Genomic DNA, 27886 nt, shown 5'->3' on the forward strand with positions numbered 1-27886 from the left:
TGGGGGCCGAGTGAAACTCTCCTCCGTGGTCTGTGCTGCTGTGGGCTGAGACCAGGAGCAAAGGGAAGAAAGCTTGTCTCTACCCAGTGCCGACAGACTCTTGGAGAGGAGATGTGACCAGTAAAATGTTAAGAGTTCTTTGTTATTTGGGAAGAGTAATATTTCCTTCTTTTTTTTCCAAAGTCACACAAGCTCAGCCACATCTGGGAAGATTTTCACCAGGATGGCAAAAAGCACATTTCTGACAAAAACTCATCTGCTAAATTTCAAAGAAAAGGCGTGAAGAAATTTTCAATGCAAAAAACAACATCTTTTTTTCTTCTAACCACTGAAGAACTACTAAGCTGTTTTGGCAGGTATTTTCTTTCAGACTGAAACAATCAGGATAGAAAAATTCAGCACAAAAGACGAAGTTTGTCCAATCTGCAAGATGCTGAGAAAGAAGCATTGGGACGCCTGAGAAAGCTTCAATATCTCCTATAATAAAGAACATGAGCTTTAAGTGTATATCAATAAATATCAAATGAAGAGAATCCAGAAAAACTCCCAAGACAGCAAAAAAAGCCATGTATTCCCCCTCAAATGTCATTGTGTGTAATATGCTCGCAACATGCTTGGAAAGTCAATTAACATGAGCTCTACTGTACCAAGGAGAAAGAAAATTCCACCAGAAAGACACTCTACTGTGACTTTTCTTCTGTCCCTACAAGCCTTCACAAACATCCCCAGTACGCAGACTCAGCATGGCAAGAGTCAGCTGGGATCCCAGTTCAAGCAGGGCTTCACAGGTGAAGCAGCAAGGCACCAGCCAGCGACCAGAAAGAAACACACAGAGAAGTGCAGTAGAAAAACCTGTGGGTGTAATCCCTACCATGAGGAGCGGCTATGCAAGCAAGCAGCTGCATCTAGCCTTGCAGGACCTTCTGAACGCGACCCCATGCAGCACAAACTGCAATAACCCAACTGAAAGGTGACTAAGGAACAGACTACTGCAGCGAGGGCTGCATCAGAAAGGGATATTCAAAATCTCTTTGCTGCTCAAAAATGACAGGTGAGGGAGGGAAATGCTCTACCCTGTGACCAGGGAATCAACGCATAGCTAAGTATCTTGCAAAGTCCCGATGAGGTAGCCCTTGTGGCCCGTGTGTTGAGCTTGCTTGCCCTCACCTAAGAGCTCAGTATCATCAGCACCATGCTGTCACTGCTACCCAAACCTCCTGCCCGTGCTGAAACGGAGCAAGAAGGGAAAAGATCCTTGTGACTGCACAGGGAAACTCTTAGAGGAGATGAAGAACCACGCTGAACAACTCCCTGGCATCTCCAGAAAGACAGAACCTAGCTACTCAATGGTTGATCAAAACCCACCAAACACCTCAAACACAAATACACCAGCAAGGGCTACCTTGGCATTTCCCTTCTGAAAAGTGCTAAGATACTGTGGAAACAGTATCAGAAGTTTAGTTTATCTATCTGGAGCTTACCCTAACTCTGAAACAACAAGTGGTCCTTCCCCCCTTCTTTAAGCTGGATCAGTTCCAGGATGGGTTTCAAACACAAGGATATGAACAGTTGTGTGGGCATACATGAGCAAAAACAAGCATGAAAATGAGCAGCAGTCGAGGAGGAACAACTTCATCTGGCATCATCATGTAACAAGGAAAATCGTAACGGTGGGGCACCAACCTTTCAGACACTCCATGGAGTTAAGACATGGAATTATACAAGAAGCTCTTAGTGGCTAGCACCATTTTCCTTATTCTATGGATATTCACAACCTTGGCTGAAGACAGCACCTTTGCTAACAAGATATTAGTCATTCTCTAAATCCTCGTCTTCCTCCTCCTGGTTTCTAATGTCCTTCCCACATCTGCCCACTTGCCTTAAGAGTCCTCCTGGACATTTGCTGGATGCAGCATCCAAAACTCATCATGTTACATCCAGTCAGACAAACATTCAAGGAGAAAATTTCACTCAGCCAGTAACTACCAATATCAGGCCCAGTAACAGAGAATTCTTGTTATCCACATAAATGAAGTAAACTTAATGGATTTACCCAGTCTAAATGTAATAACTACAAATAAGCTTTGTGCCATACTCACACCAGGCCATGCAGTCTGAACTGTTATATAGGATTCTTCTTGCGCGCTCCTGCTGCTTACTGTAATGTATCATCACTCATTTTTTCCACACTTATAAAAATAGACCCAAAAGAGCAACTACCTGTATAAAATTTTCATTTACACTGAAATAAATGTATGTTAAATTTCTGCAGTTACTTGATTTATGTTATAAGCACTCAGAATTGGAAATATTCCTTTTTCTGTGCAAAACCCAGTTCCAATCAAAAGAAACGGGAAGCCCCAGAACTGCACTTGAAAATTAGGATCAATCTGATTGAAAGAAAAAAAGAAAAAGTGAAATTCTTCCCTTTTTGTTAAACTGGACTATTCCTTTTTAACCAAAACACAGAATATTTGCTGGAAAAACCAAATCTTCTCTTGACAATGTTATCACAGATCTAATAATTGCACAGTGTATTTACTCTGCAAAGTAAAAGCAATAAAAAGTTTTATAGTTAGCACATGTTAAGGACGACACATTGGAAACTCATACTTCTATGGTAAAAAAAGCATTATCTTATTAGTGGCCTGCATTTCAGAAAGCCTCACTCATTTTCTTTCCTTTTGAGTGAATTTCATCACAGCAAAACATGTCAGCTTCACAAGAGATGAGACTCCTATTTATCCACAGACCAAGCGGTTTGGATTTGCACGAGTGTAAGCTCTCCCCACAGTGTCCCACCGACACGGGGATGCAGCAGGAGAGGCACCACCCCTCAGGGAAGGCACCCTCAGTGCTCCTTTCAGTCCTCCCAGCTTTCTGCTGAGACTGCCATGCAGAGCTGTCAGGTTTGGGTTTTTCTGATGTCCCTACTAGAAGCTGAGCCCAGACCAGAAAACTCACTTTTGAGTGAGTTTGAGCACCACTGAAATGCCATCACATTCACCTCTCCTACGGATGACGGGACTTTCTGAACATGCCAAGAAATGCCCTTCATGGAGTGAGCTTAGTGAAGTTACAGACAAAAATCCAGACAGCCTGGGTTGCACCTGCCTCGCATTGTGCCAGTGCCGGAGGATTAGCTCATTATTCGCTTCCTTCAAGTCAAGGATTTTTAGATGATACCTCAATGAGAGCCAGAAGAGCAGGTTCAAGGTTGCGAACACAGGACTGGCGCACATACTGGTTTACCTTATGCCCCGGGGGATGCTGTCTGCCTGCTCACCCCATCGCCCAGGGTGGTACCCAAGGCGGTTCCCCCCTACAGCACGCCTGACCATCAGCCAGGGCGGGTAGAGCAGGCTCTCCCCACCAAGCTGCTGAACAAAGCGTGAATGAAAATTGATCCCAGGAGGCCAAGGAGCTTTGGACATTCAAAGCACCACAACCAAGGTGCCAGGTCCACGCCTGCAACCTGCTCACTCCAGGAGCATCCCCCTCTTTCACTCCACTGGGCTTTCAGGATCAGGCTGTGTTTGATGGCCCGGTTCTCCACCATGTTCACAGAAGTGAAAGGAGAAGAGGAATGCGGGACACTCACCACATCTGTGTTTGTGATCTTGGCCAGGAGGTCCGTGAGGCTGTCCCCGTCATCGAGCTGAAGGCCACAGATGGCTGCTCCCACACTTCCAGTTGCTATCATTGACGGTGGGTACATGGCAAAGTTAAAATCTGCAAGAACAGATCTGGGAATTAGTCCAAGCCCAGACTAAAAAAGCTGCAAAACATCAGAGGCAAGCAACATAAAAAACCACACCCAAGAATAAAAAACGGGGAAGTAGAAGAAAGGGAAAAGTGCCACTCTTTTTGGTCTGGCGGAGCTCATTAGTCACACTGCTCATCACAAGCAGTCAAAGGAGGGGTAACAGATCTGCAAATTAACATGGAAATGTGGTTCGGTCTTTTATTCTCACTGATGCATAAAGTAAACCTGGACAATTTTTAATAGTCTTTCCTTAGTTTTAAAGAAAAGGAAAGAGAAGAAGGAGGCTTTCTGTAATTTATGTCAGAAATCTGAGTCTCAGTCACATTAGAGCGCTCTGTATAACCGGAAAACTAACTGGAATAAGGTATCACAAAGGACCAAACTGAGATTTTTAGTCACGTCAATTTTTAAAGACTTAATTAACTCGAGCATTTAAAGACCTGTCCGGGAAAGAGATTTTAATTAACAGTTCATCTTTACCACCTTTGCAATTAGAAAGTGAGAACACTTACAGCCCATAGCTATGTAATCAAAGAAAAAACCAAAGATCACATTTGTCATTACTACTATTTCTTAATAAACAAGTTGAAAATGTGTTTCAAAACTTCCTCTCACACATCTGTGGAGATCAGGAGAGCAATGAGAATAAAACTAAATGTTCTTGTGCCCTTTATAAGGCAATTTTATGGTTTATGATACTGGCATAGGCACTGGTTTATTGGCATGTCTTACTAAATACCATTTCCAAGAGATCTTCTAGGTTACTGGTATCTTCCTAAAATGAAACTTGTTTTGCAAGTTCTTTGGTTCAACAATAACCCATGAACAAACTCTTCTCTACCAGTTTTCAGTTGGGAGGACTGGAGGAGAAGGAAGAGGAAACCCAAGTAATACTTACTATGAAATAAACCACCATCAATATATTCAATCTATTTACAGAAACAGATTGTTACAGAAAACTGCCCTTCTGTTAAGGGCAGATCCCAAGTCCTCTCTGTTCAGCTAGCACAAATTCTGTAACCATGTTGATGTCTGTGTAACCGCTCAAGTTTTAGACACATGGAGAGTTGTTCTCGGCCTCCCAGACTCTGAGTTGGCAGATACTGCAATAGCTGTGGAGACAGCAAGTTCTTCTCCAGGCTGGAATATGTCCCTGGGACCCATGAGGAATGAAGCAGTCAGGTAAGAATGGGACTTGGGTCATAACGTTCATCCAGACAGACTGGAGGGGGGATGTTAGAAGTGGGGAGAGAAAAGGAGGAGCTGAAACCCTGACATGGATTTATCTGTCTCACAAAGCACCAGGAGGTGACCACCTGCAAGCCCACCATTGCACGCCGAAGCCCACTGTCCTTCCTGGCAGGGGAGTTCAGCAGACATCACACTCTGACAAACACTTCTGAAGGAGCTAATTCCCACCAACTGAAGCAATGAATATGGACTGCTTTTATTATAAAAATAATAATAATGCACTATTGTAATAGCAAGAACCCACTGTACATAGGAAAGATTATGATCTTGGAAATTAAGTTATATTGCTCCCACTAATGACTGAGCCAACAGGGAGCCTTGACTCCTACTTATCAGTGCAGGACATAGCCCTGAGCATGCTGATCTCAGCACATGTCGAGGTAACAGGAATTGCATTTTCATGATCAAAACTGCCTTCACATTTACCTCACATGGATTTATACACACACACAAGGGCTAGCCCCATCTAGCCTGTAAATGGATGACCGGGGAAAATAGATAAGGTTACCTGACACACAGCACATGCGCTCCCCACAGAGCCTGCCCTATCCCCAGTGCCTCAGCCTGTGGTTGCACTTATCATCAGGCCAGACCTCGAGAGCAGGCCATAAATACAGTGGGATTTTAAGCCCTTGAAACAGCCCTCGTTTTATGCTGTTTTGCCTCTCTTCTTACTCACTGCTACTGACAGGGGGCCCCAGGACTCGGTTCTGGGTGACTGTTGCAGTACCTCGTTCCTGTGGGTTGATCTGGTAGCTAGTGGCTCCACAGAAGTGTGATTGCTGGGCCACCAGTTTACAAAGTCCAATATGAAGACCAGGAATGGTTAAAGGACTTGGATAACAAGAGTTTTTTATAAAGGCTGCAAATGTTTATGTGCTTGTGTGACTGTCCAGAGGCTCCTCCTGCTCCACAGAGCAAATAACAAAATGTCTATAAAATTTAAGAATGTTCAAACATCTATGAAAGAGACCTAGCGTTCCCAAAATCTGCTGTCAGCAATCCCACTAATTTCTTTAGAAAAGGGATAAATTAAAGAAGACTACATCTCCACGGGTCTGTTTCTCCTCTTGTACACACTGCATTTGCTTGGGTTTGTGAATCCCATGTGCTTGCATTGGCGTGAATGAGGCTGCACTTGGCCAACGTGGCCCTAAGTTGGGATGCAACTCCCACGTTTAAACCTTTGGACTTACCAAACTGTCTCCTAGTTATGCATGGGACCTACAGGTGGCAACAGACTTTCCATAATTCACCCCTCCCTATCTTGAGTTTCAGGGAAGCTGTAGTAAAAAAATTATGCGAAACCTCTCAAACTCTGCCAGCGTTTGGACAGTCCCCATGGAAGCTATGATGCAGCGGGTGAGAACCAAAACCCACCCCCTCCCACCCATCATTTGAGCCAGCAGCAGGGAGAAACGGACCCACTCGGAGACCCGGATGGACCCTCACCCTCATGTGTGGTCACTGAGCCCCCACGGAGCAGCTTCACCCAGCCTCGAGTGGCTGGTAGGGAGACCCAAGCAACAGGGAGCTCCCGTGTCTTGCACTCAGCGCTCAGCACCAGTCAGGCACAGTGGGCTGAGTGAAGGACACAGCTCCAGCCTGCCCTCTGAACTTCCTTGCCTCCTAGGGGCTTGCATCAAGACCTTCGCATTATCCAAACGCCGGTTTTCTCGCGGCTGATTTTATATCTACTCCCAGAAACCGTCTTCCTAGGAAGCTGAATAAAGAGCCACAGTGCCCCTGCCAACTAGCACTGCTGTAGGTCTGCTTCCACGTGGGGTCACATGAGAACATTTCTATGCCCAATAACCTTGTTAGTTCCCTTAATGTCATTCATAATGCAAATGAGACAGCGAGCGAATGGCCAGAGGCCCAGAGTGACTAAAGCTCAGCATCCAGAAAGTCTTACATTGCCTCTAGCTCTAAACTAACTTCCCTCCATAACAAGCACCATAAACTTGGCTATCAAAGCTACACATGCCCAGTCTTTGTTGTACAACAGGCAGCGATTTGTATCACTGGCTTCTATTTTTAGCATATTAATTAACTACTGCAACTGGTGAGGCAAGTGTCTCCAACTGGAGAGTGTGGCGCCATTGTCTGAAGTCATCACCTCATCTCGCGCTATTGAAAATCATGGCAGTGACCCTCCTGCTGATATGAATTTAACCTGACATGCCCACAAAGGGATGGGGGGTGGTGCACCAATTTTGTGCACATGGTTCTCCACATCACCCTGGACCCTATTAGTGTGGAAAGAGCTCATTGAAAGAAAAGAAGCCACATTGTGCTGGGCCACCTAGAGGGTTGAATAGAAAAGGCTGAGGAAAAGAGCAGGCAGCGGAATAAAGACTGTAATTAACATATTTCCATATTCAAGCAAAGCAATAACTACGTGAATTGTTTGTCAAGGTGCAATGAAACCATAAATATTAAGTACCGTCTCTGAGGGGATGCAGAACCCCCCTCCGAGTCTCTTACATTCCATCGAGAAATTCAAAACAAGCTTTTTACACATTATTTTCAATTATAAGTCTCTACGCCCACTTCCCACATGACAACAAGCCAGGTCCCACCATCCTCACTCAGTTTTCACCCAGGTAAAACTGCCCCCAGAATTAAGTCAAAAGCTTGCCCTGAGATTTAAAAAAAAAAAGGCAAAATAAAAGGGGAGAGAGAGGACCTCAACATGTGAAGCTGAAATATATGCTTTTACTTTAAATTCTTGTTGGAGATGATGAACCCTGAATTAGAGGGAATCTTATAAAAAGCACTTCTTACTGGACAGCTGAAGCAAGGCTATGGGCTAAATCCTTCTTTCGGACCTATGTGCAACCTTGGTTAATGGGCACCCAGAGCCTGCACCGAAGGCATGGCTGACTCTCACTTTGTTGTGATTTATGCAATTCCACAGGAAAGTACAGAAGAGTCGTCTTAAGTCAGAGGAGTAGTGCAACAACGTGTAGTCTACGAGAATCTGAGCACACGAACACTTCAAGGGAAGATACGGGGTTGTTAGAAAGCAGGACTTGCTTTACCTTCTATTCCCAGGCAATAAACACTAGAACCCATCCCATCCCCATTTCAGTATCACCTTTTTCCTAAGTGACCTTAAAAACAAGGGACCAACCTTGCACAACCCCACTGACTTCAGTGTTGGAAACAAAGAAAGCCGACACAAGAAACAGCGCCCTTTGAAACACAGCCACCTCTGGACCAGCCAGCTGGAGTCATCAAGCAAATTCAGGGCACCCTGAATCCGCACCCTGCTTTCAGACTGGAGCTCACACAGCCAGGGCATGAATGCACGCCCGTGCCGAGGACGTTTTTCTGCCAGTGCAGCACACGTAATTAATGGTCAGGTTCTAGGACCCTGCGCACCGTGGCCGAGCTGTTTTGCTGGCTCTCTCCTGATCCAGTGGACTTGACTACCTCCGAGCCAGGCAAATGCAAGGTTGACAGACAGTCTAAAGCAGGAGGGAACTGGAGGCAGGAACCCAGAGAGGTCCTGCAAGGGGAAGCCCTAACTTGCAGCCAATAAAATGAAAACTGCCGGAAGGAAAAGAGCACTGACAAATATCCAGGCTGAATGTGCTCGGTGTGCCAAAGCCAGGTGGGAACTCTACCTTCTTACAATGACTCTTGTTACTGCTCTGGCCGCTGGTTGGTTTTTTTAACAGCCAGTTTTCATCTCTATAATTTGATACAGGTTTATTTTCAGAGTTGCAAACACAGAATTGGAAACTGCTGTCCTGAGAAAGGTAATGCTTCTTGGGGGGGGGGCGGGGGGGGGGGGGGGAAGGAATGTTACCTCCATCAGGAGAACAGAATCATGACAGTCATCAATACTGGTTTATAAAATGATATAGATAACGGTCAAATTTCACCCAGCCTCAAACTTCACCCAGCCAATGATTGTACTATGAAGACAAGCATGGATCTATATTTAACCAGCTAAGCTTAAAAGAAAGGTCTAAGAGAAACAATATACGTAGTGAATTTAATTCTTGCCTGTTTTGATCCAAATGCAATTTCAGCGTCAGCATGCTACTTTTTTTTTTCAAATGCAGTTGGTTTTAACTGCATTGGCCATTTTTTTCTCTCACTCTCGTATTTCTACAAGACACTGCAATTTTTCCCCATGTTAACTATTTCTGCTTTTAAAGGCAAAACCAGATGACTCCAGCCCTTCAAAAAAGGGCGTGGCAGTGCCAAGTACGACCAAACAAAAAACTGTCAAGTAAAATAGGATGCACACCTGCTTCTATTCTTTGAGTAGGTGGGAAGGCAGACACCTAATTCTGTTCCTGGGCCACAGTAAGGCAAAAAGTATTTGGCCTTTATACAAATGAGTCTAAAGTATCCTAAATGCTAATGCTCCATCACAATCATCCAAGTGAGGCAGAGACAGGGAAACACATTGAGCAGTTTATGTAAAGTATATGAGCACTCACTACAACATGCTTATTAGCTGATCATAAACACTATTTCTGAACAACTGTTTGCACTGATTATTATTTTCACTTGTTCTACACCTTCACTAAGGAAGCCCAGCCAAGGATCAGGATTATGTTAGCGCTTGAACCACCAAAAGGTCACATTTGCAGCTGGTAGGAAGGAGGGCAATTTATCTGGCAGCGCTGGAATTACACCAGCTTCTATCAGCAAAGGCTCTCTTCCTCCATTTCCTTCCGCCTCATCTTCCCAGATTTGATGGGTCCTACAGCTTAAGGAGTGAGTTTGCTCGTACGAAACATTCCCCAAGCCCCGCTTACTTGTTCATGGAGCTTCCACGGTTCTTGTGGCTTCACTTGCTGGAACACTCAATATGCTGATATGAGCTACGTCTCCCAGGAACAAGCAAGAGCCTTCTTTTGTATGGCAATAAATTCATGTGGATTATTCTTTCTTCTGTTATGCAAGAAGTGTTCGTGCAACCACTTCCACTTTGCAACATGTGTTTTATTTCTAAGAGATTAATCCACACAATGAAGCCTCTATGGACTTCTTTCCTTCCCTCTGCAAAGAACAGGTCCTGAATAAAACTCGTATCACACTTTTATCCTCTGCAGGGACAGAGCCCAATAACTCTTACATTGGCTGAGACGGGAAGGATGCATAGTAGACTTGCCCAGCAGGAGTCCTGAGGACCAAACATGCCTTTTGGTGCTACAAAGCATTCTGTGTGGTTACCCTCCAGATCACTACTAGGGTTGTGCGCCTCATCTTGCAGTCTTTGCTCAGACAACACTCCCATTGACTTCCACAGAACTTCTGTCTGAGTAAGGACCCAGGATTTGGCCCAGAAGTTAAAAAAAAAGCCTTCTCAGCTTTCAAATGCAGATGATTAATGTCCTAGAAACAGTGGGCAGAGGTTTGGCACACTGTACAAAACTGACTTAAAGCTGAATTTTTCCTCCTCTTTCTTAGCCTCTTTGCAGACACAGGCTTTGAAAGCCACCGGTCTATGAGATGCTGCATTGTACCCATCATGGGAACATCTCACCTGCCATAGGACTCGGCTGAAGCACAGAAGAGACCATGCAAAGGGCTGAGTCTAGCTAGAGATCTACACAAGTTGCCTTCTGTCTCTGCAAGTCTGCAAAGCTTTTTGCTTCCAAGTTTTGCATGCCACTTAAATAAAACACTGAAAACCTCCTCACTGAGATTAGTCTCTCCATTACAGCTTGCGTTCAGAGATGCACAGCTCCTCTTTCTGAAAGCCTGACTTGCACAGTCTGTCCTCCCCAAAACCCATTCCCTTATAGGCACTGAGATAAAAAGGGGTATCCTGCGCCAAAACAGTGGCACACACAGCCTCCAACAAGAGAGCGTAACGCAAGGAAGCAGCTGGGCATCTGTGACTCTGAACAGCCTGGAAGAACAAGAAATGAAGGGCACGCTGAAGTCGACGAAATAATGCATGGTTCTCTTTTCATCGGCAGCGTGGCATGTTCTGCACGCAGCTCTGTAACCGGTGCCCTCTCGCACTCTTCCAGGAGCAATTCCCTGGCTTGGAGCACGGCACGTACAAGCAAACGGGCAACCCCTGAGAAAACATTTCCAAACTATGAAGTGCTGTGCGAAGAGACAGAGGATGAACGAAGGGTGCAAAGCAATGAACAGACGGAGGTGGGGTCAGAGCAGCAAAGCGACATGATGCCAGAGAGCAAAAGAAGGACAATCTCCATTGGCCTCACAGATAAACAGGATCAGATCCTCCCATGCTGAAAAAGCAGTAAGCATCAATTTTGCCAAGCTATATTGTAAGGGCAAGGGCTCCAGATGCAGCCTCTTAGTCCCTTTAAAATTCAGAAGACTCCTGAAGGAGCCACCAGCGGGATGAGAAAACAAATGACATCATGACAGATTAGGCTATGCCAGTGCGTGTCAATATATACGCTCTTACTGTGCAGTGAGCGAGGCAGCTTGAAGAAAGCTGGCCTACGCATGGGCAATTCCCAGCCAACAGATCGAGCTCTCGCTTAATGACAGTACCCTGTTTGCATGGCCACGGCGCTGGCAGCACACCCAGGGACGGGATGCGGACGGACGCCACTTTAGGCCCCCTCCCGTGGAGAAGGAGGCTCCTGAAAAGAGTTGCGAGTGCAGGGCAGGGGAAAGAGAAAACTTTTTATTCAGGGAATAAGCTTGTGTCTTGCTCAGCAGCCGTATGTTCAGATGGGACCAAGGGCAAAGAGGGATACGTTCCAGTTTCAGTCATGCTCATGTGAATCATTAATCACCGCAAGGACTGGGGAGAGGCCATGGATTTATATCCACGCAGCTTGTTTCAGAAACTGGGCTCAAAATAAAGACACAGAAACAGAGAGAGTGCCAAAATGATAAAACATGACTGAGAGGAATATACAAAAGAACCGAGTATCATCTCCCTTTTGCGTAACATTCACATGGGAAGGAGAACAGAGATGAATATCAAAGTGATCCTACACATCCAGCACAACATCCAGAACTGTTAATGGTTGCTTCCCTCTCTGCTGACACGAAGTATTGCAGGACCGAGATCACAGCCGGCTCTGTAAAGGCAGGGAACACTTGGGAATTTCTGGTATAACGCTTTTGCTGGGAAATTAAAATGGAGCAGTTGGTGAAGAAGAACTCAGGCTAGCAGAAAAAAGTTCAAAATATGCCACATTTTGCACGATACACTAAAAAAGAAGAAAAAGTACTTGAAAGCCGAGAAAGCTGCACTGAGATGAATCGGGAAATAGAAAGAGATTCATTGCTGTGCTCCAGACCAAAGCCGTTAGCCAGCCAGCGAGGTCAGGTCTGGTAACAGTCAAGAGTCAAGACCGGGCTGAAAACACGCATGGAGGGAGCAAAGGAAGAGGCAGCCACATGTCAACAGAGGTCATATTGCTGAAAGAAGGCAAATGGGGAAATGAAACACCAGGCTTAACCCGAGCTGGCGGAGAGCAGAAGCTTTGAGGGAGAAAGGGAAAGAAGAAACACAGCGGCCGATGAGAGCTCTGCAACAAATAGGACAAGAAAAGGAAATGACAACTGGATCTGGAAGGAAGTCTGATGAAAAGGGGCTTTTTTTCACCAAGGAGGGTAAGAACGACTTCAAGAAGAGTGGCAGTGAAAAGGGAAATGCAGTAGTAACAACAACATTTCTATAATGCAAATGGGGGTAGTAGCTTGCTAGTAAACTGGGAACGAGATAGAAAACTGGGAATGAGGGCTTGGGTAAGATCTCCACTTTCGAAACTGCATGGGGTTGTGGGTCCTCCTCAAAATTAAATGCCAACACAGTGGTTTGTGGAAAATGGGATGAGAAGAAAAGAAAATCTGCAGTCAGCACCATGGTGCCCTGTCTTTCAGGAAGCTCTGTATGCAGTCAATTATGTCTTTCACTTGCAAGAAAAGAAACTCTGACTTGTTGCCTCTTTAAACTCTACGTAAAGGACTTCGGTTCATGCATTGGAGACATCTAACATGAGAAGCAGATCACACGGGGGCAACACATGAGAGAAGTGCATGACTGGGGTAAGGGTAGGAAAGGGGATGCTGGTTTGGATCTCAGTAAACAGACTAGTAAAGTATGGAGCTAACCATCAAAGAACTCATGGAGAAAGAGTGGAAAGAAGGCACGGACTTTGGCAACTCCTTTATGGCCCACAGTCCTGCAATGGTTTGGTTATACGGAAAACTCGAAGCGCAAAGGATTATTGACCAGAATTTGAAAAGTTACATCATAATGAAACCTAGGTCACTCAAGAAGATGTCCTCTTGGATAAAACAAAACAAACCAAAACACTATTGTAGGAGGTGAAAGCAACAAAAGAGAGGGAAGATTGGTCTGATAAGGAAGACAACATCCAGGTATGTTGGAGGTTGATGGCTGAAGGTGTTATGAGGATCCAGAGAAATGTTCATGGGAAAGACCATCTTTTTCAGAAGAAAAAGGGCTGTGTGAATGAATCCTGGGTAAGGGGAGAAGGCAAAGAAAGAAGGCAAAGCTGATGTAACAGATTAATCCTAAAGTAAAAAGCTAATTAGTCCAGAAATGTCTGATGAATTATGAAGAGTGATCCTGCAGACTTTGAGCAGTATTTCTATTGAGTCCTGTGGTCTTTTGCCTGAAAAGGATCACGGCAGCAGTGGGAAAAGAAGGAAAGCTTGAGCATCTCGGTAACCAAAAAGTCAATTACCCTAACACAGCCCGTAAGATTCTCTAAAACAGATCGACTGAGGTAGCAAAAACTGGCCTATGTTGTAAAAGCAGTCACTACATGACAAATACCGAGAAGCAGGCATAGCAGTAGACATTCATACCCAAAAGCTGCACCCTGTCTTCCTTTCCCCTCTGCTAACACACAGGCAGAACAGTTCCTATCACAAAGGACTATGTATGTCAACCTGCGCTGAATTCAAACATTGAGCCATATACTACTTGATAATAACCCTGGAAAACACTGCATGCTGTTTATCTGTTCCAGGTCTAGCTCCTAAGAAGTGGTCTAACCGTTAATCCTTTGGATGAAAATTACAGTACACTCATGTTCTAAAAGTCACTGGGGAGAAAAAAAAAAAACCAAACAAAAACCAGTGTTTTGCAGACAGGTATAAATTAAAAGCCTCTCTTCCACAGAAGCAATTATTCTCACCTAAATCTTCAGAAACTGCATTCAGCCAAACATATGACAAAAGGGGAGTGTAATGGTTCCCTATGAAACAAACTAGTTTCACTGCTTTCTTGGAGTGAAGTTAGAGAAAGAATCCAAATGTTTAAAAAAAAAAGTCATTACTTTTTAAATTGCCATTCCCTATGCTTTAGTAATATGGTAGTATCACATATATGTTAAAATACAATTTTTACCTTTTATCTGGACAGCATCCAGTTAATGAAAAATTTACAAACACATTAATTCAATGCATTAGCCCAATGTGCCATAACAGCTTCCAGTATTTTGGCTGCCCCACATCTGTCCTTACAAACGATCTGTGGCCCTTTAAAAAAATTAGTGAACGGGCAAAGTAGAAAAACGTATGGTCTAATCCAGTCTTACTGACTTCACTGCAAAAGCACTGCACACGTTAGGAGCAGGACTGCAACTGCTCTACGGCTCCTGATCGCAAGAATTCTGTTTATACACAGTTTCGGGGCCTGGTTCACAATGCCCTTTGCAAACAGTCCCACCAGCTTCAGCCGCTCTTCCCACATCATGTAAGGATGGAGGGGATGAAAAGCCTTTGTACCACCAGCGACTAATCTGCCTTTTCAATCGCACGGCAAGCAGCAGGCGCACCCAGAGCACCTCGGCCTACCTGTGGCACAAAGGGCAATGAACGTTTGTGCATGCTTCCGGATCAAAAGCAACTTGTCTTTAGGTAGAGGCAGCTTCCTTAGGATGTGTTCAATGAAATCGTGTGGGGTGACGGCTGCAAGGTTCCACTTCAACTTCCCCAGCACCACCAGCTCCCATTCCTGCAGGGGGGGACGGGGAGGGGAGAAGAGAAGAAAAGCCATAAACAAGCCTGAAAAAAACCCCACTTCGCTTATTTCTCTGATTGCCATTATATCACTGCGAAATTGGTTTTGCTCAAACATTTTTTTTCTGTATGCCCCTACTGCTTTGAAGTTGTTGACTTTATTCTTTTTATTCTTTTTTTTTTTTTCTTTTTAAACACTGGAAATGTCAAGCTCTACTGAAAATAATGAGACCTGGCAGCTCCTGCCAAGATTTTACTTTTTTTGTATCCAGTGCTGAATGCCCACCCAGAAAGTTTAGCCTGCAATTAGATATTGCCAAGGTCACTGTGGTCCTTTCCTAGTAACTTCTTTTAAATGGCTATAGTCCTTACTTTATAGCCATTTAAAGCCCTAGGGATAACCATGCACAAAAATAACCTAGATATACATTCTTTTTTTCAAAACTGGGGAAGTTAGCTTGATGGCATTCTCTCCCAAAACTGTATTCAAAAGCTCCTGCAGATAAATCTGATGGTGCTTAAACTACTCCAAGACAGGCTTTGCGGAAAGGAAATGCACGTAACACAGCCAAGAAGTAGCCTGTGTAAATTATCTGCCAATAAATCATGTAGGATCCATTCCCACATTCTTTGCACGCCCAAAACTCCCAGTGAAATCAAAGGAAAGCTTGGGCGCGTATGTAACTACCGGCCATTCCCTGCAATGTGATTACATGCAGAAATGGTACCTAATCAACAGATCCAGCCATGGGGTTCAAGCAGGGCTAGACCTGCATGCTTCAACATTTAAAATAAGTTTTGAATACCTTACAGTTCCCCGCAGAGTGAACAAAGCTCAGGCCTTGGACTCATTTCTGTCTCATGCATCAACTATTAGCTATTAACTAAATTCCATGCACTGATTCTCGAGTCCTGATGATGCGTGAGCCTGATGGAGCCCAGCGTGGCGGGGAGCCCCAGCTAAGCTTGTAGAGCTGGCAAGTCGAAAAAAAGTCCTTTAATTTTGCAGCCGAGGAGACGTCAACCAGCGTTGCTGAGAAACCATAAACATGGACCCCACAATGCCATTTCTGCAGTCGTTTCTCTGAATAGATGCCCGCTTTAACAGCAAGTTACTTTCCTACAGACATTCCTACTGGATTATGACAGAGCCCTCCATAGCTTGAAAAATCTCACATTCACATATGTGAAAGGCCCCAGAATCCAGATGGGTTTTTTTTCTTTCTCAAGAAAACCTGTAAAATGTTTGGACATAATGGCAATTACGTTAACTAAGGACTGATCTTCCCAACATTACTAATGTGACAGATTTTGATACAGCAGAGCACTTACTCTAGAGGACTGAATACAGGGAAGCACTTAAAACACATGCTTAAATCCATGTGGCACAAAAAGGTAGGCACATCGTTCCACGTCTTCTCATGCGGGGGCCACGGCGCTTCCCCTAACAGTCCGTACCACCAGCAGGACACCTCATGTCTGTGACAGCCATGGCAGGGTTTGCAGCGCAAAGCTCTTTGCAGAAGCATGAGCTCCCAACCCCTCCCCGGGGGGAATTCCCACTGCCTTCACCCAGTGATTCATAGGAGAGATTCTCCTGGGATCCGGCTGGCTACGCGCGTTCACCAGGATCTGTGAGAACAAAGCGATCTGACTGAATATACATCTCACCAAGAGGCTTAAATACTTGCCTAGCGCTCTATACCACGAAGCGCTTTGCAAATGTTAATTATACCCTTAAATAATTTTGATTCTTTTGCAAATATTAATTATTCCCGTAAATAATTTTGATTCTTTTGCAAATATTAATTATTCCCGTAAATAATTTTGATCCTTTTGCAAATATTAATTATTCCCGTAAATAATTTTGATTCTTTTTGCTTCTGCTTTCACTACGTCTGAACTGCTCTTGAACTCTCCCAGGAGAAGCACCAGACACGGCCTTTGACTCGCGGGCTCGTTTAACCGAGCCGAATTTTCCTCTCGCCACCTGTCCCGGTGATAACCTACGGGGAACCACGTCCGCAAAAGCCGCAGGAACACGGCCGCAGCTTCCCAGCTTGCGAGACCAGCCACCTACCCGCTGGCACCGGGGCCTTCCTAGGCGCCGCCCGGCAGCAGACGTCCCCCGGGGCTTCAGCAAGGAGAGTAACCCACCCCGTCCCGGGGCACCGCCGGGCACCGCCAGCAGCCCAACCGGCGGAGAGGCCGCCCGGCCTTCCGCGGGGCGCTGCGCCGCCGGCGGCGCCCCCCGAGGCGGCTCCCCCCGCCCCGCCGGGGGCGCGGGGCCGCCCGGCAGCCCTTCAAGGGGTGAAGTCACGCCCGGCGCCGCGTGTCTGCCGCCAGGTGGCGCCGCCGCCCCGCCGCCGCCCGCCCCGCGCACGTGCGCCCGGCGCCTCCCCTCCCGGCGAGGTCCCCTGCGGGGACACCCGCACCCACGGGGGGCGGGCGGGGGACATGGCACGGCACACGCGGCGTGGGGCTGGGGACGGACGGCCCCCGCGGCAACCCCAGCCCCCGGCAGCGCTGTACCCGTGAATGAGGCGGGGAGCGGGTCCGAATGCCGCACGGCGGGGCGGCTTCGGAAGAGCCAGAAGCGACAGGGAGGTCCCGTGTGTGTCGCCCCCCCCTCCCCGCCCCGGCCGCAGCCCCGTGCGCCTGCGGTTTCGGGTCGACGCCTCTCTGAGTCTTCAGCACTTTTCGACAATTCACTGAACGCATAAAAAACCCCGTGAAAAGCGTGATTTTTAAAAGGCGGGGGGGTGGGGGGTGGGTGTGGGCGGGTGGCAAAAGTGACGGCTTGCCGTGCAAGAAAGGCAGAGGGAAGGAGAAGGCGGCCAGCGCAAGAGCTGACGGAGAGAAGGTGGAAGGGGGCTGCTTACCAGCAGCTCTTGGGGTTTGATGGAATTGTCCGTATATATGCACAGCTTCTCGGCTGTGAGGGGGATTGTCTCTTTCAGCTTGGAGGCCAGGAACATGCACACTGCCCCCAGCAGTTGCAGATGGCACTTTCGAGTGGGCACCACAGCTAAGAATCTGTCCAAGTAATTCATGGCCAGAGGGAAAACTTCTTCTTCACACTTCTGCTCTTCACAGACCTGCAAACGAGGAGCGTGGGGAGGGGAGGATGGGGTGGGGGGGGGACGGGGGGGGGCGAGGGGGGAGGAAGAGAGAAAGAGACAAGAAGGAAAAAATAAATAAATGAGTGATCCCACGAAACAGACCACTGCCTCCCTGCTATGGCTCCTGCTATTTTTGTTTCCCGGGGAGCTAAATTTTGGGGGAGGGGGAGATCTCTGGAGAGGCTGGGAAGGCTGTCAATCGGCTTTCACATTCCTTTAGTTCATTCAGTAAGAAATGAATTCAAGACACTGTGTGGGAGAGCCGAAAAGCCCCATCCAGCAGCAAGCGAGCAGCCTCCGACTTTTTTTTTTTTTTGCGACCCAATTTTTTCTTTTTTTTTTTTTGATTTCGTCATATTTTCAAAAAATCGATAAAAATATTAAAACTTCCCCGGGGGTCCCGGTTTTGGTGCCAGTGGCATCCCGGGACGGTCCCCTATCGTTTCCGACAATTGCAAAAATTCCCCCGGGGGGTGTCCCCCAGCCCTGCGCCCCCGATCCGGCGGGGGGGGGGAAGGACGGGAGACACAGCGAGGGCGAGGTGGGGTGGGGAGAGCCCGAGCAGCCTGGATCCTTTTAGCAGGAGCGAGCGAAAAAATTATTTCAAAAATTTACCAAAAATCGGAGCCGGGGAGAAAAAGCACAAATCGCACATGAAAACCAAGCGGGGAGTCTGGTCTTTCCAACCCAGGGGGTTTGGTCCGGGAAAGGTCCCCCCCAAAGGAGATCCGAAGGGGCAAATGATGGGTGGTGGGGCCAGGGCAAGGCAGGCGAGTCTGCGGGGATCTGGGCCCGCTGCCGCCCCGCCTGAAGTATCGGGGCGAAGGGGGGGTTCGCCGCCCGCTCAGGCTTCCCGACAGCCCCCCGCCAGGCCGGGGGTACCGGGACGCAGTAGCGGGGTGCATTTCCGAGCCCCTTCTTGGAAAGGAGGGGGGAAGACGGGCTCGGCGCCTCCGACCAGAGTTGCATGCAACGCAACATGGCGAAAAAAAGGCACGTCTTCACCACTGCATACGTGGGCATGAAATCCTCGCTGGGCAAAACGCGGGGGGCACCGGGCACCCCCCGTCCCTCGCCCTGCCCCGGGCGCAGCTCCCTTTTCCCAGAAAAGCCTCAATCTCAAGCGCTCCCGGCCGCCCGCAGCCAGAGGCGGCTTTTCTTTGCTTTTTAATTGCAAATTACTTTTCCAACTCCCCCCCCCCCCCCCCCCGCCCCGCTTCCTCCCCTCCGGCACCCCGCTTTGCGGCAGCCCCCCGGAAGGGGCCATTTCCACCGCGGGCTGCCGATGCTGCCCGCGCCCCTTCCCCCACCGCACCGCACCGGGTGAGCACGGGGGGGGGGGACGACGGGGACGGGGGGGACACGGGGACGACGACGGACACAAGAAGAAACCCCACCGCGACCGGAGGGGCGAGAGGCTGCAGGGGGAGAGAGAGGACGAGGCGAGGCGGAGGTGCTGCCCGCGGCGGGGAGCCCGCAGACGGCCGCCCTGCCTCCCCCTCGCCCCGGGCGGCACCGCTCCGAGGGGCCGGGGGAAGGCGCCGGGATACAAACCTCCAGCATCCAAGTGGCCACCATCCTCCTCATGAAAGGCTGGATGTCCTTCTGGACGCACTTGAAGTAGGAGCATTGGGGCAGATACCTCTCCTCTATGGTTAGTAAGTTGTGCAAAACGCGGTCATCGTAGAGCAAGTTTGGGTCAGGCAGAGCTCTCCTCATGGGATCCACCTCGCAGCACAGCAGCTCCATGTTTCCAAAGAGATCTCCCTCTTTCTCTGATGGAAAAGTTTTTTTTTTTTTGGAGGGGGGAAAGGGGGTGGGGAAAGGAGAGGGGTAAAGGAGGAGGGGTAGGTGGGTGGGAGGAAGGCGGCAGGGCTTTCCAGCTCGCTCCTGCCTCCCTTGAAACTCGTCTCTCCCTCTCTTGATTTCTAGCCTAAAGTTGAAGCAAAGTGACGCAACTCGCCAGGGCAGGCAGTTCTCTCTCTCTTGTTATTATGGAGAACAGCAGCTGGTCAGACGTAACATCAAACGCGGTTGTTTTTTTTTTTTCCCCTCTCTATAAGCTAACAAGGAACCAGGAGGCCCTCGTATAGGGACACACACACACACATACACACACAAATGACAGCTTCTCTTTTTCTTCCTTCCAACGACCAAATGAAATCCGCTCCACACTTTCCTTATGCGGGAGCCCGTCTGAATCTATTCCCCCCCCTTTTCTTATTGCAAGAAACTACGGGCTCCCCCTCGGTACCCACCGAGACGATGGGGGCGAAGGATGAAATGCCCTGGCTTTAGCAGGGTGCCGGATCCACGTCCCTCACCCCCCTCAAGCCCTTGACCCACTCCCCCCTGCGGCACCCCCTTAATCTGCAGCCGGAGGGGGGCAGAGCTCCCTGCTAACTGCAGCCTAACAGCAAACCTGAAGACGACCCCAAGGCTCCTTGAGAGGTGGGGGTTCCGCGGCGTTTTCGGGGTGAAATCTCACAATAACCACCACGCTACTTCCTCCGGCACACATACGTGTTTCTAGCAGGCGAACCGTTTTAGCACTGCATGGCCACACTGATATAACTTTCTAGGAAACGCAGCGGGGGAGGGAGGGAGGAGGGAGAGAGGTTGGCCGGGGGCGGGGGGGTGGGGGTGGGGGTGTAAGTATGTCCCGCACCGGGTGACTTCCACCCTCCTCGCACTTCGCCGGCGTCGCAGTCGCTCCCCGCCTGCAAAATGTGTCAACTTTGCGAAGTCTCTGCCGCTGCCTGCTACGGTAGAGCGGAGGCTCCCGAGGGGGAAGGAGCTGCCCGGGGCCGGCCGGGGATGAGCTACCCGGGCGGGCGCGGAGCGGCGGCGGCCCCGCGGGGCATGCGAGGGGCACGCTCCCCGGAGCGGCCGTCCTGCCCCCGCCCCGCTCCCCGGTGCGCCGCGGAGGTGGGCTTGGCGGGGGGGGAAGAAATACCGCCTTAAAATTGTGAGTGGGGAGTTTGGGGCGCCGCTTCCCCTCCCTCTATTTGCATAGCCAATGGCTCTGGGGCTCTCGCCGCTGCGCGCTGATTGTTACCGGGCAGATTATATTTTAAGGACGCATGCTGCCCGGCATCGAAAGCAGCCCGGGAGGAAAGGGGGCGAGGTGGAGCCCCCTCACCTGACCGCACCGCCGGTCCCGGGAGCCGCACGGGCCCTGCCGGCATCGGGGAAGGCGGGCGACCGGCCGTCGTTGCCCGCGAGTGGGCAAACGCGTCCCTTCCCACGCCAGCCCTCGCCCCTCTGCATCAAAACGGATGAGAGGGATGGAACCGGCTTTGCCGTGGGTTGCATCTCTTCGGAGTCCAGCGGCAAGGGCTCCCTTGCAAAAACCGGCTGGGACGGCCCCGCGCCTAACCCGCCCGTCGGAGCAAATGGCTACTTCGCCACCAAAAAGCCAGCAGGACTCCCATCCCCCCGTCCCGTCCCCCGGTAACGCGGAGCCGGGCCGGGACAGCCGAGCCCTCCACGCGTTGCTAGCAGCATTGCCCCGCAAAATCAGTTCAGCTCCCCCTCGTCCCGTCCCGTCCCGTCCCCGAAGCGAGCAGCTCCCGGCCACAGCCGAAACCAATTGGCGGCGGCGCCGTCCGGGAGCTGCCGGGCACCGTGTGTGGCCCCTCGCCCCCCCACCCCCCGAGGCGGGAGCTTACCGGGAGCGAGCCCGCCGTAGGCGGAATTGGGCAGAGCTTTGCCCGGCAAGGCTCGCGTTTTAGGAGGGCGAAGGAAGGGAGCGAGGAGGGGGCACCCCCCGCCGCACGTCGAGAGCGACGAGCAGGGACCCGCTGCGGCGCGGCGTGCTCCGCAATGAAAGGCTCTTTAACTTCCACCATTCATTTCCCCTTCCTGGCTACTCCTGTGAACAGGGAGCGTGTTGTGTCAGCGCACGTTTTCCTTCTCCAAACTTAAATTCATAAGCGCTCCCGTCTGGCTTTGTAGCCCGACAATGCAGCGATTGTGATTTATGTGGGTTTCGGGGGGGAGGACAACGGGTGTCCTAATTGTCCGGCACCGACTTTCCGAAGTGGGGTGATGTCTGGGGCACGGCGCGGCTGCCGGCGGCGGGGAGCCGCGGGGGACCGGAGGAGGGATGCGAGGGCCCCCCGCGCCCCGCGATGGGGCGGCCGCCGGGGGAGCAGCCAAGGGCCCTGCGGGCGGGCGGGCCGCTGCCTCCCCGCCACCTTCCTGGGGGGTGGGGGGGTGGGGGGTGTCCCGTTAGGAAAACAAACCCCTAAATCAATAAATGGAAGCATGCCAGCTCTGCACGCGGAGGTGCCGTTGATCTGCAGCGACGTCGTGGAAAAAAAAAAAAACAACCCAACACTTTTCCCCGGTGCGACGGCTTTTATATACGCGGTACCCGTTTCCAAAGGGGAAACGCCGGTCCTGTGAAACGCGGCCGGCGGGCAAGCAGCCAGGGCGGCCGGCGGGGGACCCGCGGCCGCGGAAGCCAGCGTGCCCGAGCTGCCCCTTCGCCTTGTCCCCGTGCCCACGGGCGCTGCCGCATGCGTTTGGAGGCAGCAGATGTTTTAACAGCCTCCGTGTAGAGATTACCGAGTGCCATATGTTAAATACCACCCTCCCTCCGGAAAAAAAAAAAAAAAAAAGAAAAAAATAAATACTTTTCGCACTCGCTCCCCTTCGTTAGTTGAGCTGCTTCGCCCGTTTAAAAGCATAAAGGATTAAATAAAAAATCGTCGGTGCATGTTTTTTCCCCGCCGGCGGCTCCGGGAGCGGCGGTGCGCGCAGCCCCAGGCGGGCGCTCCCGCGGAGCAGCGCTGCGCCCTGCGCGGAGCCGGCCGCCGCGGCCGCGGGGGAACCGCGCTCCCGGGACAACCGCGCCGCCTTCCCGCCGCCCCCCCCTGGTGCGCAGCCCGGCGGGAGGGGGCTGTCCTGCTCCTAGCCCCACCGCAGCCGCCGGGGGGCAATACCGCGGTGACCGCTTCTGCCTTGGGAGCCCCCCTTCTGCAGGTCATCGGGTTTGGTGTCACGGCTCCTCATCGTTAATCCGACACGCAGTTATGAAATCGGTAATATGTAATGGTATTTTCTTGGTGTTAGTCCGAGAGCGCTGCAAAACGCGGTGACTCTTGGTTTTGTTTTGGTTTTTTTTTTTTAATAGATCCTTAATTCGTCATCACTCCTATTTATTTCATTTCTTTGCAAATCCCAGAGAACCATCTTGGAGATGCTTGAGGGGACAGTATGGGATCAAGCTTTGCATTTGAACCGCAGACCAATAGACATGTTGTGTGTGTGCCCGGCGGCCGCAGGTTTTTTGTTTGTTTAAATGAAGTAAGTATTCCCTTGCAGTGCTTGAAACCTGAAGGCTGGAGTGTGAAACATGAGAATCTGAAAGTGAAACCGACTGGAAGCCAAAAAAGAAACAGATGAATGTGTTTCCACTGTCCAAGCTGAGGAAAGCCCCGAAAGCAAACAAACACCGTGAATAATAAAATGTGCAATAGATTTGAAATAAAATTATTCCAGCTTCAGTCACTGGAAGCAGTCTATCTTGATGGTTTCTTCCTTTTTTAAATATCTGATTTTTATCTGTTCAAAGGTAAATTCCATAATTCCATGCTGTGCATTCAACAGGAACAACGTGATAAAAATTATCTTTTCTTTCCTCTGGTTTCTGATTAAAGACTAGAAAAGGATTTGGATACCACAGGAACTGCTGTGCATTGCCCATGTATTTTCAAGGAGTTATTTTTAATTCTACAAGCAATTTTCGACTCTACATACCTGTGTAGTGGCAGCTTTGTCGTTAACAGCCACCTTAAACAACATAATTACTGAGCAGGTGAAATATATCCTGTAATAAAACTATATTTGCCTTTAGAGGGTGATTTTATGCAGGCACAACAGTTAACAGCATTAACTAATGAATTCTGTGTGATTGCTTAACATATTTGTAATTATTTACTCCTTTCTGCTTTATGCAAAGTTTCTTCTTTATCCTTTCTCATTCCTTAAACTTCTTCAGAGCAGTAATTAGAAGCTGTGTTTGTGCAATGCCCAGTGCAAGGAGTGCACAACTCCACTCATAGATTTCTTTATTAGGCAAGATGGGAAGGGACTCAAAAAAGAGCTACAAGAATGATCATGTACCTGGGACTCATGTTTTAGGCTGGAAGACTGTAAATTCATCACAGTTAGCCCAAAGACACTCCCAGGTTTGACATGAATGTAAGCTAGAGAAATTTGGAGAAATTCAGGGAGATTTAGGATGGTAGAGGTGGTAGCGGTACATTTAGGCTAACAACAAAGTGAGCTTTTCAACTGCAAGTTTAATTAATCCCCTGATATTTCATTTAGGGCTGTGTCTTTAAGGTTAGGTGGGGTTAAAGCCTAAAACATATATTCTACCACAAATCATGGTCACAGAGTTGAAGGAGGAGTTACTGTGTGGGGTTCTGTGACCAGTGTTACACCAAAAAAAATGAGGTACGTAATCCCCGTGATGCGTTCTGGCCTTAAAATTATTGGATCTGTGAATCTATATAGAACCTATAACCTGTGGTAACACAGGCACATGCAGAATTAGGGTGAGATCTTGCAGTTTTTCCTGCAGCAAAGGAGTTGAAACCGATGACTAATTTCTGCTGGAGCTGAAAGTCTAGGTTTGGGATTTTTCTCACTATACGGGAGACAGGGAAATTTTTGTGTTGCTTAACTCTCCTGGTGCCACAGCCTTATCTTGCAGGGGTGCCACGTACTTTGCAGCGAGTGCTGCCGACTCCATCCTCTCCTTGGTGAGCTGGGTGATAAGGCTGCTGTTCGTTTACAGGGAGCAGGAACACATAACAGGTGCCTCCCACACGCCAGGAAGTCAATTGAAAGGGAGAGCTCTTGACTTTTCTTACAGGATTGGGCCCCTGGTATGCAGAACTGTACATAAACACCATCGTTCTTTTTTTGCTAAGCGGTGTGGGAAAAAAAGTTGGCTTTTGGAGCAGATATTTGAAAGAGCAAGAACAGTTCTGACAAATTACAGGTATGAACCATTGATATCTCTTTCATCATTAATAGTATGATAGGATCTGAAGGTGACAGAATCCTTTTTTTTTTTCCCCTCTGCTTATGAATCAGCTTGCTTTTCTGCTTAAAATTGATTTTGTTATTAACCTCTTGCATTCCACTGTGTGGTTTCCCTGCTCTCTGGGATGTTTGTATCAGTCCTTAGTTCAAAGATGGCTTCAACATTAAATGCGCAATCTTTTTTCTTTCCATACTGTTAGGAGAGATTAATAAAAGACTCTGTCCCCAAACCTTCAGCCGATCTCCAATTTTTGAAGCATCTTGCTGTCAGACACCTTCCTTCAAAAGTAATGTTCTGACTTTTCTCTGTGGTCTCTCAGTCTTGAGCCAATACATGTGGTTTTGCTCTTACCAAAACAAATGTGGAGATTCAATTCCATTTTATTTTCTTTCTGTCTACACTGAGGAAAAGATTTTACATTTAATATACATGTGTAGCACGCCCAGGTCTATACAAACAGGGAAGGGGAGAGGAAGACCTTCAGAGCTAATTGCTCCTTTTATGGGGAGTTGAGAAGGGATACTGCATGCCTTGGTTGTCTTTAACATTGCTGTGAGCTGCTAAATAATCACGATATTTATTCCCAGAAGCAGCTGTATTTTAAGGGTAAGCGTAATGATTCTGTTAATCTGCAGTAAGAGAATTATCCTGACACAGGTTCCCACGCTGAATAGTTTGCTGAAACATATGAAGCATATATTGTCTGGCAAATAGCGAGATATTTTGTATGAAGCTACAGCAGTATGAGATTTTGTTTTGGAAGCCATGTGAATGACTGTGTTAAGTGACAACTTGTTACGGGGATAAGTTGAACTTCTCATTTTGTGCAGATGTATAGAGCACATCTGAGTTCTGAAAACAGGTCGATTTTTAAAGGGAAGAAAAGCTAGGTTTCCCCTCAGCACTTGGCTTGTTTCCTCTGTAAAAGCATCAAAAACTGTCCATAAAGAAATATTAGTTTCACAAGTATTCTGGCTTAAATAAACCATTGATACAGTATTTTGGATGTCCCCTTTGCATTCCAGGGACTATGAAATACTCTCTAGATCTGTTGACTTTGGTCTTCTTAACGTGGTCAAACAAATAAATAGAATGAAGAACGTTTTATTGTGTGACAAGGAGACAAGCACATAAAAAACAAAACAAGAGTAAACCAAAATAAAACAGTGTAAATAAATGCCCTCCACTGAAGTAAACAATTTTACTTGTTAATTTCCTCTTCCAAAACTGCTGAATTAAAAGCTGTTCCCACAGATAAATAGTTCAGATATTTTACTACTCTGCTCTGTGTCAATTATACCTACACCTGGGAAAATTAATTACTTTTAAAACATTAATACCCTAAGATATTACATTGCATATAATATTAATGACCACCTGAATGCAGTACTATCATTTGCTTCTTTTTTCTCTCCTTCTCTTTTGGGAATGCAGTATTTTATTCCTGTAATGGAGTGTCTCAGCACGAGGATGCTACACATGAAGAAGTAAGCATTTTAAAGTTAGTCATGAAATTAAAGCATTTTGAAAGGCTGTGCCCCTTTTCACAGTGGCAATTCCAGCCAGTCTTCAGTCACTTGCCAGGTGCCACATGGCTTTTGAAGACATGGTTTTCTTGAGAAGTAAGAAACTGGGTGGTGTGAAATCCCTCTCACCCACAAGCTCCTTAGCATCCCTTGCTACCCCAGGTCCTCATGCTCAGCGCTGCTGCCCTGGTTGAGGCTTCGCTGGGCATTTGTGTGAGTAACGGGGAGCAAAGACCTCAGGGACTGGCCCTCTGCCTTTGCGCAATGGGGTGACCAACATCTTTGTTCCAAGCTGTAGCCCCAGCCATTTCATATCTAAGCTCCCAGCACTTTCATGCAGGTAGTTTTTGGCTCACTGGGGTGTCTTGCTAGGCATGGTGAAAGTCACGTCTGCTTTGTCTGAGTTATATCCAAAGTCTAAAGAGGTTCCTGTTTGGTCTGGGCAAAACTCCTGATGTGGGTAAGAAGGTTGCTTGGGCAGAGACCGAGACAGGAAGGCAGCTGAAATGATAGCTGCGCTCCTGTTGAAGTGGAAAGAAATTCTCACAGGTCTCTGCGAAATCCGCTGCTGCTGCCCCTGGAGAGCTCCCAAAGCTCCTCCCGTCACCCCACAGGGGCAAAACACTTTGGCAACAGCTGGGCGATGGTGAGCGATTTCTCACGGGCTACCTCTCCCCGCAGCTATCGGAAGAAATGTCCTTCTCTCCTCTCTGCAGCTCTGCTGCCTCTCTTCTACAGCATTTTGTTTTGCTCTCGACCAGGAAACCCTTTTGCTTGATTGCCCTTTTCCCTGATTCTGAAGTTGGTGTTCTCAGGCGTACACGTCTTCCTATGCATGACTTAATGCTCCCTGAACAGTGGTGCTGCCCTGCAGCTGTCTTACTGGATGTAAATATACACAAGTCTGAGAGAAACATTGCTCATAGAAAGAGTTAGGTTGGAAGTCATCTAGTCCAATCCACTGCTCACAGCAGGGCCACCTTCCAAGGTAGATTGGGTTGCTCAGGGCCTTTTCCAGCCAAAATATCCAAGGATGGAGATCCCACAGCCTCTCTGGGTAATCTGTCTTGGTGCTGCACCACTCTCAGGGAAGAAGAACCTTTCCCTTGTGCCTGGTCAGAGTTTGCCTGGCTGCAACGTTTGTCCATCACCTTGAAGTTTTCTGAGTATTTGAAAAACAGGAAGAAGCAGTGAT

General features: G+C 48.3%; 1 protein-coding gene across 2 annotated transcripts in view; it reads right to left on the minus strand.

Moving 5' to 3' along the window:
- Positions 1-21818, minus strand: part of CCND2 (cyclin D2) — a 37080-nt gene extending 15262 nt beyond the window's left edge. The window contains exons 1-5 of one of the 2 annotated variants that reach the window (XM_050896683.1): positions 21774-21818; positions 19657-19877; positions 17863-18078; positions 14816-14975; positions 3602-3732 (exon numbers count right to left, since the gene is read on the minus strand). In XM_050896683.1, coding sequence (XP_050752640.1) covers positions 3602-3732; positions 14816-14975; positions 17863-18078; positions 19657-19851 — 702 coding nt within the window. In that variant the 5' untranslated portion in view covers positions 19852-19877; positions 21774-21818. Of the gene's footprint in view, positions 1-3601; positions 3733-14815; positions 14976-17862; positions 18079-19656; positions 19878-20524; positions 20565-21773 lie in introns of those variants that run through there. The other variant, XM_050896676.1, reaches the window with a different exon arrangement.
- Positions 21819-27886: the final 6068 nt, after the last annotated feature.

The sequence above is a fragment of the Gymnogyps californianus genome, chromosome 1, assembly GCF_018139145.2.
Source record: "Gymnogyps californianus isolate 813 chromosome 1, ASM1813914v2, whole genome shotgun sequence".
NCBI classification, from domain to species: Eukaryota; Metazoa; Chordata; class Aves; order Accipitriformes; family Cathartidae; genus Gymnogyps; species Gymnogyps californianus.